This window comes from Chrysemys picta, chromosome 8, assembly GCF_011386835.1.
Source record: "Chrysemys picta bellii isolate R12L10 chromosome 8, ASM1138683v2, whole genome shotgun sequence".
NCBI lineage: Eukaryota > Metazoa > Chordata > Testudines > Emydidae > Chrysemys > Chrysemys picta.
The window spans coordinates 63157489-63170895 of NC_088798.1; the positions used below are offsets into that span (position 1 = coordinate 63157489).

At 37.9% G+C, this 13407-nt stretch overlaps 1 protein-coding gene across 6 annotated transcripts in view; it reads right to left on the bottom strand.

Annotated features, from left to right (window-relative positions):
* Window positions 1–13407, bottom strand: part of KIFAP3 (kinesin associated protein 3) — a 144898-nt gene that overhangs the window by 77584 nt on the left and 53907 nt on the right. For all 6 annotated transcript variants that reach the window (XM_005283382.4, XM_005283380.4, XM_042851338.2 and 3 more), the window contains exons 12-17: window positions 10715–10823; window positions 8458–8570; window positions 7186–7351; window positions 6519–6644; window positions 5982–6080; window positions 3152–3237 (exon numbers count right to left, since the gene is read on the bottom strand). In XM_005283382.4, the coding sequence (XP_005283439.1) occupies window positions 3152–3237; window positions 5982–6080; window positions 6519–6644; window positions 7186–7351; window positions 8458–8570; window positions 10715–10823 (699 nt within the window). The remainder of the gene's footprint in view (window positions 1–3151; window positions 3238–5981; window positions 6081–6518; window positions 6645–7185; window positions 7352–8457; window positions 8571–10714; window positions 10824–13407) is intronic.

Consider the following 13407-nt stretch of genomic DNA (forward strand, 5'->3'; position numbering starts at 1 on the left):
GGAGTTGCTAAGTAATACTCTAATACAGAGATGTGACAATTTAACTAACACTGTATGTGCCCTGGTCAGTGAACAGAAGTTATTGTGTATTGGGATACAAGACTTTCCTGCATGAATGCACTGATCTAGCTTAATTGGAGCCTGTGGGAAGAACAAATAAGATGACGACAATGGTCCTAGAAAAGGACACCCAAGCACACACTTGAAAGACAATGGACAAACTTATCAGCTTCAATGATCTTACATTCTGTCTCCAACAAGTTGCAAGCCTTATTCTGCCAAGGCTGGGAACTAACAGATCACAGAACTGTAACAGTAAAAGTGACTTGGTCTCGAGGTAGGGGACGGGTGACTAACCAGCAAAGGACTCCTTTCTTACAGATGGGGGAGAAAAAGGGCTTGTGCGTTAAGGCAACAGACTGTACCAGCCAGAACCTAGAGGTCTCAGGTTGGGGGGCTTCTACAAGAAGCTTAGCTCTACCAGGATCCCCATGCGGAAGATAGTTGAACACCTGCTATGCTAGACACATGTCTAGTCTGTTTTATTCTTAACTGCTTTTGTTCTAAAAAATATTTTATTTTGCTTTAAGAAGGCTGTCCGGCCAGTGGGGACTACTGTCATTGCTCCTGGAGGGAGCAGAACAGCAGGGTGTGAGGCTAAGTCAGGCCTGCTGAGGTAATCACGGTTGATACACAGGAAATAGCAGCCAGGTCCCAGTCTAATTAGGAAAATCGTTTTTTCTGTCCCAAGAACAATGACTGCTTGAGGCCTGAGAGGCAGAGCACTCAAACGCAGTTAGTCCAGTAACTGATATGGCGCATGATGATACCTGGTCTATTTTCAGTGCTTAACAGCTAAGCAAAAAGGCTAATTGTACTCAACTGAACTCAAGTCTCTTGCTTTTGGGGTTGACATGGAAGCTTTCTTGTCCCCATCGCTTTCTTTTTAAGCATGACGTATTGTAGAAGAATCTGATTTATAGGCTTGTGTGCTGTCACTTTTCCAATATCTACTGAACTTGGTTGGCTTTCTTATCCTCAACTATATAAAAAAGTTATTGTTCCTGAGGTCCTTTTCACTTCAATCCCTTATTAAAAGTTCCCAACATGTCTTCCTTTATGAATGGTATCTCACAGCTAAATTGAGATCACTAAGGCCTTTGCCAGAATGCCCTTGGATATTCAGAGAGGTCTGGAATGCAAGGAAAGAATATGTCAAACAACGCAGACCGATTGGCAAACATTGCAGGGCAGCAGAACAACAATGATCTTATCTGGAACAACTCATACATAGTGGTCTCTCACATTTTCCTCAACTCTTTCCATTTAAGTAATCTTCAAAAATGCAAGACTAGAAACATTTCAGTACTGTAGAACCTTCTGAGCAACCAAAACATCTTCCCCCAGAAAAGTCTAATGCTCCCACTGGGGTTCTGTCTCACTAAACTAATTTTTTTTCTTGGTGTATTGACTCATGAGCATCTTACACACCAGGATTCAGGTGCGAATTCATCACAGGTGAAATCCTGACTCTACTGAAAGTCAATGGCAAAACTCAACAGAGCCAGGATTTCATACCATATCCCTGAATGAAACACAAGCAGAGCTTACAATAGAGATTGACAAAACATACCAATGTCCTACAAAAATGTGTACACATATAAAACAATAATATTACTAATATTTTGCACTTCTCTAGGGCACATTTTAGCCAATAAGCATTGCTCATGATTACTACATAGAAATAAAATAGAAAATATAATATTATTGCATACATCAGAATCTATAGACTAACTCCACAACAGTTTTAAGAGCAAGCAAGCTTCTGTGGTATATAGCTTTCAACTGAAGAAGGTAGAGGGAGGAAATAGGGAAAAGTCCTGTTAAAACAGGAGAACAGTCATATCAAATTTTCAATACCACTATCAAAATTCACAGCTAAGTTCTGTTCAGCTACGACAATTCACTTTTCATGATCACTATGGTACATTCAAACAGCATTATTCATGCAATGGATCTAAAAGCTTGCTATATATTGTAATTATTTCACCCACGACAGAAGTGAAGATATTACCTATGTGATGACAACTACTAAGTCCACCTAAATTTGCCAAGAGGAATTTAGGAAGGTGAAAAGTAATTGCCTGAAAATATGGTCAGAATACTCTTATTCTTGGTCCCAAGCACAGACATTTTACATAAGAACGACCATACTGGGTCAGACCAAAAGTCCATCTAGCCCAGTATTCTGTCTTCCGACAGTGGCCAATGCCAGGTGCCCCAGAGGGAATGAACAGAGCAAGTAATCACCAAGTGATCCATCCCGTCGCCCATTCCCAGCTTCTGGCAAACAGAAGCTTTAATGATCACTAGAAAAACAGAACCTCCAGCAGCATGGTGGCCCAACATCATTATGCTACGCACACTGGTTCAGTACCAATTCAGATAGAAGAGCCCCACCTGAGTTGCCAACACCCTTTCCTGCAGAAACCTAGGGTTTTTTTTGGAGGTGCTCCATTCCAGCACTGACCACACTCAACGTTGCTCAGCTTGTGAGATCTAATGAGATGGAATAGCTGCAGGCCTTTGCACTAAACATTTAAGATCAAATCATAAACTGCAAACTAATCTAAAGTGACATGAAAGAAGTTACCCACAAATCCTACTCTGATCATTGAACAAGACAGAACCAATAGTGGTTTCTAATATTTACAAGTTTAATGTGGCTAACGTTGTCATGTGCACTTACCTTTGTAAGATGGTAGATAGTTATATCTACTTGTTCAGGGACCTTTTCTCTGAGTGAAAAAGCTGTTGGTCAACCATAAAATACCTAAAACCTACAATCCTAATGAAGTATGGCCTCACACACCTAAATAAAGAGTGATATAAACATTTTAAAAATCCTATTAATCAGCATTTTTTTTAAAGAATTTATGTGGTTTTGAAAGGGGAAATTTAGATACAGACTAGTATAACAAAGTAAGATTAATTTTGCCATGCAAATGCAACTCCCTCTTAAGTAATAAAAAGGTGTGTTTGTATAACAAATATTTTCACACAATAGGCCAGTGTTTACTAGTACTCTTTCAGAATACAAGCACGTCACATTCAAACAGGTTCTTAAAATGGACAAAGGAACTCAACCTACCGCTATAATATCCAGTGTGTTATCACAGACTTTGCGGATCTCAGCATTTTTGTCATGCATCAGGTCTATAAGATATGCTGGAGCCTCTGGGAAGAAATGGTTAAGGATGTAATGCTGGTTTTACCACAGGTTTGGCCTCTTCCAACTGCCATGAGGAACTGAGTATCACACTGGGGAATTATCCACAGCATGTGAGAGCTCAGCCTTTTTTTAATGGTTCATGTGCTAAATAAAGAGATGTAAATTCACATACAACTTCTAATGAAAATGAATATATATTTGTTTTATTAAGAATATATTCTCAATTTTGTCATTGGAAATGCTGCCATTCGGACATCTTTTTACAGTTTACATTTTGTTCAATTTCTCTAATTGCTGTGGCATAGCTTAGTATATTTTCAAACCTTAAAAAGCTGCAAAATTTAAAGACTGATTTGCAAATTATTTATCCTAGGTAAGAATGTTCAATTGATGCATGTTTGTGGTACAGACTACAGTATTTTTAAAAGTCTGATCTTATGTGGATGTTGTTCAAATTGCATTTTTTGTGGCTGTGTAGATATAAAAACATCTGAGTTTTTCTTAAAAACAAAAGGTTAAGAGTGGAGGTATTTTAATCAATTAGATTACAGGATGTATATGAATTTAAGATCAAGGAAATGAAGGGTGAAGTACTGAATTATAAACTAAGCAGCATCCTAAATGCCATGGTGGGGGTGTAGGTGAAGGAGGTAGAAGAGAGGAGGGAGAAGAAGTGATAAAGACTGGCTGTTGTAATGACAATGGAGCATATCAATAAGCTGACAATGAATTGTTCATGAAGCTGGGCAGAAGTGAGGAGAAAAACTGCAGATCAGTACCCATCATGTTTGTTCTGGAACAAACCAGCAGCAGCTTTATTTAGAATTTTCAGCAGAGAAGACAATTAAAAAGTTAATTCTGCCTGCCTGTGTATGTTGCTTTAGCTTTAAGTCAAGGGTTTGGATCCAAAAGAACCCAATTATATTTCCTATATATCATCTCTATTTTGATTTCGTACAACACAAATGATTTCAAATAGAAAATAACGTTGATTTGTATGAGATTTTGTGGGAGATTTTGATCAGATTGATAGTAAATCAACTAAAAGATTTATCTACTTTTGAATGTAAATAAATTCCAGAGAAATTTGTGGTCTAAACCTTAGTAAACAATGTGTGCAAGGAAATGGTTATGCTGGATGTCATAAATACATACACACAGGCAGCAGGTGTCAAGTTATAACACAGGCAGTGAAATCATTTTGTGAGAGAGGGAATGTCCTTTATCAGACTTGGATGTACGAGATAGATTTGTACACAGCTCAATGCCTAGGCTATCTCTGAAAATGTTCTTCTTTCAACTTCCATCATTATTTTTACTTGCTATAAAAATGTTGACAGCTATCCCAAAATACAGGGTGCTACAATGTTTCTACAAGATTTCCAATTGAATGGTTCATCATATGAAAAAACAATAACTGTTGATTTACACACACACACATATACACCCCACAATAAAGACTCAAATTCAAAAAACGATTCTGTTTTCTCTCAGCATGAGCCGACAGCTTCCTGGGGGAAAAGTAAAGATAAATATTTGGCAGACCTGGTCCAACGTTACCAAGCATGCAATCACTTCAATAAATCCCAGGACACCTCAAACTCTCCAGGCGGACTAAGCTAAGAGAATGTAACCTGGGTGAGTTAAGTAAGAGAAATATGTGCATAGGGGGAAGCAGCTTTTGCAACAATGAAGTAGAGGATGATACTGGCCTGAGGGAATATTGTCCAAGTTTAAGAATTGGTATCCTGCAACTTTCTAGAACAAAAAACAAAAAATTTGATATGAAGAAAGGGGATTTTCCACTTAGCTCTGGAAGAGCCAGAAATATCAGATTTTAAAGCTGTAATACCTGGAAAAGATACTGTAGGTACTACCATCAATTTTATATAGCACTTAGTGTGTGCTAGGTGCTTTATAAATATAATACAGAAAAGATCTGTGACACGAAGCCCTGACTCTCAGGTTTTGAATCAGGCCCCAGTTTAAAACAAAACAAGAGAAAACAAAGAGTGAGATGATGATGATGACTGGAGAACAGGAGTCTAATTAAGGTCATGCAAGTTGAAGAAGGTAAGTGAAAAGGCAAAAGGTAGCAGAGGCAATTGGGTCATTAGCACAGAAAAAGAGGAGAGTCAGGAATTGAAATCAAAGAGGAGAGATGATGGGAAGGAACCAGGAGAGCAATACATGACAGCAGCACTGAGGATAAGAAGGTAAGAGTTGGAGGACACATGCTTCTAAGGGGGAAAAATGGGGATCGGGGAAAAGAGGAAGAAGAGATTGGAAGCAGCAGACATATGAAAGAACAAACACATTTTTCTTCTCCATCTGAACCCTCTAGAGGTAAAATCATGGTAACTAAGGCACCTGCCTTTACAGATGGAAAGTTACAAGAACTATTCCCATTAAAATATTTCAAACATTTATTAAATAATTTTCCTGTACAGTATGTGGCATATACATAATACAGTGTGGTGTGGCACAATCAAGTTTATCAACACTCATTTGGAATGGCCTATGTAAGACATGCCAATAAAACCTTTAAACTGCACTATGCCATCTTATGGTACTTGTATACCTGTCTTATGTCTATAGTGTTCAGCCACTGTTTCAAATTCAATTAATTCTAATTACAGAGAAATGGTGATTTAGAAAACCATAGTAAAGCTTTGACACATGTAACAAATTCTAATTATAGTAAGTTAAGTACTGTAATTCTAAACGTCTGGCCTTTATAAGAGGATACGGGTCTCCTTGATGATGACGTCTCTGGTGGCTTGATGGAAGACCATCTGGTAAAAGACATAGATGATTTGGCAGACAAACTCATCATCTTCCTGCTGAGCTGCAAAAAGAAAAAAGTATTTCCTCAAGTCTCCAAGACAGAGCACTTTGCTATTGTACATTAATGTTTCAAGAGTTGTGTTGGGCTCTCAGGAGAGCCAAGGACTCTGGGATGCATTTTTCTGGTGGCTTATAGATACCAGACAATCTCTGCCAGTGTGCACAGAACTTTTAGGACCTGATCCAACTTCCATCAGAGTCAATAGAAAAATTCCAATTGACTTCAGTGAGAATTAGATTAGGATGCGAGAAGCACAGAAAAAGTAAGTTCACTAGACCATGCTCATTGCCATTTTGCTATTAATGGAATGACATCAATGTGCTTTTCATTGGAGACTACCTACTGCTATCCTGCAGACTAAAAAAAATGAATGGTGCCACCTGGGTCAATTAGAAACTACTGATGAAAATCAGGCCTGGAACAAATTCAGTAATATACCATTTAGAAGTTCAATGAGTGCTGGAATAATTCCAGATTTGGCCAGCATAGCAGCACAGGAGTCGTCCATAGATACAGTTCCAATCATGATCACCACTTCCAAGACAAGGTCATCTTCAGCAGAACCTGGCAAACAAAACAGCAGAGAGCTGGGTATTTAAGAAAACACTTTGCTGAATCCTTGAATGTTCTTATTCTTACTTAAGGTATGTCCAGACTACCTGCCGGATCGGCGGGTAGCAATCGATCTATCGGGGATCGATATATCGCATCTCGTCTAGCTACGATATATCGATCCCCGAACCTGCTCCCGTCGACTCCGGAACTCCACCAGGGCGAGCGGTGGTAGTGGAGTCGACAGGGGAGCCGCGGCCATCGATCCTGCGCCGTGAGCACAGGAGGTAAGTCGAAATAAGATATGTTGACTTCAGCTACGCTACTCCCGTAGCTGAAATTGTGTATCTTACATCAACCCCCACCACCATGTAGACCAGCCCTTATAGACAGTTCTAATTTTCCAAGAAGCTAACATTATGCTAATTAATACACCCAAAAGATACTAAAGCAGCAAAACCCAATACTGCAATAGGATTAGAATATGATAGCAAAAGATACTACACTTGGAAAACAGAATATCATGGAAGACTAAACCACTGTTAGCACAGACCTGGTTTTAGTTTATCCTTGAGGTATGGAACCAGTTTGTACTCTTTCAGCACAAGCTCCCAGTCCAGGTCAGGTAAGGTCAGATTAGCCAGTGTTCCAAGGCATTCTATCACAAATTCTTCCTCTTCATCATTAGAGATTTGAGCTGCTAAATCACCAACATAATCCTAAAAAAAATATATAGGTGGGTAATTAGTAAAAGTACTGCACATGAACAACATGAGATTTTGAAAGGTTCCTATCTCAGTCAAAGCAAAACTTAATTTCACCAGAACATTCAAAAGGCACATCTCCTGAATGAGGACTATTTTCAAGCCAAATTTAATTCAACACCTTAGTTGCAGACTAGTTTTAAAAAAATGACAATTTCCCCACTTCTAATTCTCTGAATCTTTTTGTTCAAGCTTTTCGAGAACATTTACTGTAGGTAAAGAAAAAACACCCACGTATGGAAAATTTCAGCCCCCAAAAGGTAAAAGTTTTAGAAAGCTAACACAAACTGAAAAAAGGGGGTTAGAATAGAAAATGTTATGGAACCTTAACCACAGAAGTGGTTTCTGCTCCCGAAAAACCCCTGAAATGTATGTGAAGTTACCTTATGTGGTTTACATCTATGGATTTTACTAACTAGTGGTGCATGACAGTTAAAAGATTTGATTTCATGCAGTATCAACTTTATTAAGAGATTTGCCAATTAGAATTTTAACTCATTATTTAACCCAAATGTTTTTTTTTATTCTAAAATACAAATTCTTTTCCATATTTCATTTCAGTGAGTATGTGTAATTAATGCTCATGAGATTGCTGGACAAGCAGCGCAGCCCTAGATAATTAAGTCGCTCAAGAGTTATTAAGTAGCAAGAGATTCTTCACATTGCTCTTGAACCTTGATTTGAAGGAACCAGCTGTAACAGGGAAAGAATACTTCAATCTGTCCTAGATTTCTCTGTTGAGAACAAGGTTTAAGATTAGTGTGTTTTTGAGATGCGTATACTTGGTATGTTTTTGTACCAGTGACCTAGACATAAAAGATTCTACATTGTAACCAACCACCAATTCCTTGAGGCATCCAGAACCCCTTTAAAATACCAACTGAACCAGCTTTATAAAAACACGGAAATGCTAAGTAATAGATGAAACTCAAGGGTATAAAATTGTTTGTTTGTAAAGATAAAAGCCAACCCATCTTTCAAGCAGCAGCAGCAGTTGAACGCCAAAATCCCTTCCAATGCAAAGGGATAGAGGGTACTGAGAACGTATAGCGAGTGCTTACAATAAACAGGTTTTTAGTTGGCTCATCATGTTGTGAAATGTTCCTGATCATCTTCATCAACAATGGATCCTTGAACTTCAGAGCTCTCTTCATTAACAGCTTCAATCCGTTTCCTGAAAAGAAAATGGTACGTGGCAAATCTCCCAGATCATATTAAAGCTAGAATCAAGTCTTTTGCAAAAAAATTGAATTTTTTTCTTATTAACAAGGATTAAAGGACAAAGGGAAATAATCCAGACAAAGCAGAAACTATTTTGTTCTTTCTGGCCATTATTAGAGGGACAAATTTCACCCGAATAAACTCCAAGACAAAATATAAAACAAATATATAATAGCCAATATCTCAATTATTGAATATTAGGACTCATCACCATAACAGAAAACTGAACTAAATAGTTCAGTTATCAATTATAACTTTAATAGAAGCAACGCACGTGCTAAACCTCTGCTCTCACCACTACTATGACTACCCCAATTCTATGTAGCCATCTCAAACTCCTGCTCTTAATTTTCATGTCAAATTCTCAAACACCTGTCCGTCTTAATATTGGTAGTTTGAGGAGATGAGAGTCTGGATAGGTTTCTTGCAAAGGTATTTTAAATAGAGGTACTCATATATGACAGCCATTTTGCCCGGTGGAGCTGGCAAAGGCTATAAACCAAAGCACTCTTAGTACATGTCTAGGGAGCAAACAAGCCCTTACCACACTTTGGACACTACAGGAATAACAGAACTTTCACCAGACTCAATCATTTGATATTGTGGGCCAAATCACTGTCTTACTGATGTGATTTTTTGGGACAACCTTGCCTGTCTGATATTAACAATTACTTTTTTATTTTTATATAAGTTTTTGTATGGACTATTTTTCTGTGACAAAGCACCAACAAAGGAAGCAGCCCTCAGGCTAGTCAATATATAAATAGCCCTACTGAGAATATAGCAAAGGGTTAGGTCTGATATGCTGAACAAATCAGCAATGAAAGATGATTATGCAGCAGCAGAAATCCTGTTTTCATAAAAAATATCTCCAGTCAGAAAGAGAAAATGTGATGCATACACAAAGTTGTGTCTAAGTTAGTGAAAAGGTAAGTTTTCCATAGCTATAACTCTGAAAGGAAATTATGTAAAAATGGCATTATTGTACTGCTTGGTTATCTTTTACTGATTCCAGACCAAACAGGCTTAGTTTGCAAATAAAAAAAGGTTGTTCTCTAACTGTGAGCCCTGCCAACTTGGTCTGGGTTCTGAGTGTCAAACTGGGTTCTTTCCTTCTCATGTATACTCAACACTAAAAAACATCCTGCAAACTAAATTATTACCTCAGTGATACTTGTGCAAGTCCACTGCCTTCTGTGTGGTTTGCACATGTATAACCGATTGGAATTTAGTAAAAATAGAGTTCTTGATGCACAAAAAGGAATAGAATCCAGCTCACTCTGTTTTAGAGGTGTTGGCTTTGAAGTGATAATAGGACTAAAAAACAATTAAAAATTATTTGTTCAACTACACTTGACAGAGCTTGATGCAGAAATCACTGGTTAAATTCTATGGCCCATGCTATGCAGGGGATCAGAATAAATAATTGTTCTTTCTGACCTTAAAATCTATGAAGCAGTTGCCACTGAAGTTAGTAGCTAGGATTCTGAATACATATAGGGAGCAAATGGTTGATTGAGAATGTGCCAGTTTTACTGTGTCATTTCAGAGAAGAACTGCACTTTAAAGTTGTGAATCAGCACAGGGAGTTCAGGAAAAGAGAGAGCAGCTTTGGAGCAATCGCATGAAAAGTAAGCCTGTTCATACTACGCAGCTTGTAAACACCAGCTTTGAGGGACATAATCTTAAAATAGATCAAATTGTATCTTTCCATTAAAAAATAAAAATAAAAGAGGCCCTGTGTTACTTATTCATGTCTGGAAACAGAACCCCAGTTGCCTGTAGGAAGATTTTGGGGTGAATTCCATAAAGAGTTACATTCATCCCACATAGTAAGGGTCAGGATAAGCATAAAGTTTTCAATACGCTAGTCATCAGTGATTTCATTGAACTGTTCACCACAGAATTGGAGATACTATGGCTCAATAGGGGGATGAGTGACATTAGGAGTTGACCCATCTGTGCACATACACAAATGTTTATTATATATGTGGTCTGAATGTTTTTCTGCTGTCATTAGTTGTATTACTATTACATTTGCCAACAGGGTGCTACGCACTGACCCAAAGATATGCTATGAAGCTTCTGCACACTTACCTTCACAGATAAGCTGCACATTTCTCTTGTTAGCAGCAAGGTTAATGCAGAAGGAAATGAGCTCCAGGTCAATGCGTTCATCAGGGCACTCAAAGAGCATCTTCATTAACTACCAATACACACATGAGTCATTAAACTTTCCAAAGCATGAGAAAAAAAACCAGAGCAATATTCTCAAGCCAACTATGCTAATCTGAATACTTTTCATATTCAGGATCTCTACATTTGCTGCCAACTTATAATGGTGATTAATTTGGAAGGACTAGGGTTTGATTATTTGTAGACAGCCAGAGTTACTAACAGTTAAGAATTGCAATCACTTGCCACCTTTTCTAAAATAAACGGAGTTTGTTAGATAAATTCCAGTGATAGGGAGATAATGTATTGTTTGTGAATGGTTAAATTCCTGTGAACAGTTTAAAATCTTGTATACTAAATTATTCATCCCATGAAAACAGAATACTTCTGTTTGCTTAATAGAATAAAGAACTACCAATGGTTGTTTTATTGTATAATAATCCTACTCTTGCTATTTTGAACTGGCTAAGTCTACTCCGCTGCCTATCTCTAAACTTACTCCTATCTATCTGCTACAATGTGTCCTTCCCTGTCAAAGCAAACCTACTATCCACTGCACTCATTGCTACTGCCATATACTGCAGTACTGAGCCAGTGTCTCCTTTACTACAGCCCCACTCCTTCAGTAGAGGAAAAAGGACACCTGGAGTAAAATACACATTTCCCACAGTCTGCTCTAATTGCTGTGGTGCATGTTAGTGACTCCGCTGATGATGCTACAAAGAACCAACAGCTAACTGCCATTCCATATAATTTGTTCCTATATATTCGCTGGTCTGTCACAGCTTACATATCAACCCTAATTTTGTCCATTTTAAGTCTGCCTTAATTTTTTACAAACAGCAAATCCAATATATAAATAGCATCCAAACATCAGTCTATTTCTCAGTCTTCACTTTTCACACCATGCTGTAGATTTGGTTCAGTTACTGACTCAAAAGGTAGATCACCCCTACTGCAGCACCAACCCCAATTCTGTAGTGCATCAGTCTCCCATGTAAGCACTGACAAAGCCAGACTACTTAGCTTGCAAGACCTATCAGAATCACAATGCAAGGTAGCATGGGTACAAGACTGGATAAAACAAATGCACTTGAAAAGAGGACAGATACAGGGGCAGTAGATATAATGAGTAGATCTCAGTTGGCAGCAGGGGTAGGGGCAGGGAGAAAGAACTAAACTGTAACTGTCAAAGCAGTTGCACTCTTGCCCCCTAGTGGTAGCACCTTGGAATGGTTAAGTACAAGATCGAGTGGGTATCTACCAAAACATATATTCAGAGAAAGGACAATTAGGAGGCATCAGTACTGCAGGTAAATCCTCCACAGATAATCTGTTGGAGGAAGTTATCTGGCAATAGATAAATACACAATCAAGTTGTCATTCCAAAGAGGCTGCCAAATTAATAAAAACACATTTAGGTCACAATAGTGATTAATATGTGCTCTCATTCATATATAAGAGCTGTCGATTAATTACAGTTAACTCACGCGATTAACAAAAAATTAATCGCGATTAATCGCACTGTTAAACAAGCGAATACCAATTGAAATTTATTAAATATTTGTGGATGTCTTTCTACATTTTCAAATATATGGATTTCAATTATAACACAGAATATATATATATATTCTGTGTTGTAATATAAATAAATAAATAAATAAATAAATAAATATCTTTTAGGACTTTCACAAGGTGATGTAAAAGCCATTGTTGATTTCCTCCTTTTCTTAAGTAAAGGTTAATCAGCCCTGATACTCACATATTACAAACATGAATTAACCAGCAAAGTCCTATAGAAAGTTCAGCAAGTAGGGGATGTGACCTTTCAGAAATTACCCTCCAAAATCCCTTCAAATTATTTATATATATTTTAAAACTGAAACGTATTCTATGCTCACTGAATGCAAAAATCTATGGAAATTAAATGTTGAACGTAGTGGGGTCAAATTGTCATTACTGAGCTACTTCTCTGTAAAAAGAAATAAATATACTCCAATTTCAATTAAACCAGTTCAAATTTTAAAATAATAGTTTTGTATGAACTCCATGTTTCCCATTATGTCTTCATTTAATTTGATTGCTCCTCGTGCCACTTCAAAAGGGAGCGTAATTGCTGCCAAATAGGAAATATTAAAATTAAATTTGTTCTGCTTTTACCATGTCCATTGTCATCTTTTACTGATTTAACAGGAAGGCAGTAAAAAGGCTGCAGCATGTGCAATGAAGAGGCAGTAGTGTTCAATCAGACAAGTCCCATATTGAGTATCAGATACCACAGACCCAGGACTGAAATCACTGTGTCTAGACTCTCTGGCACCTGACTTCACTTATTTACCAGTGACCAGAGGCCAACCCCCACAGCTCTCTGTTCACATACACCTCTGTCCAACCCCCTCCTCAACCCCAATTCAAACATCTTTGAATGATTATGCCAGAACTGCATGCCTCAGGAATCTCTTCTGACCGGTTACTCCCTAACTCTGCTGTTTGAAGTGATGCTCTGGTTTCTGAACTTCAGCAGATAATGGCAGACAGGAGCAAAGGGCGCTGTCAAGAGAGGACGTTTACCAGCATTAAACTAAAAAGAAGCTTATAGATCAAAGAGGAGCGAA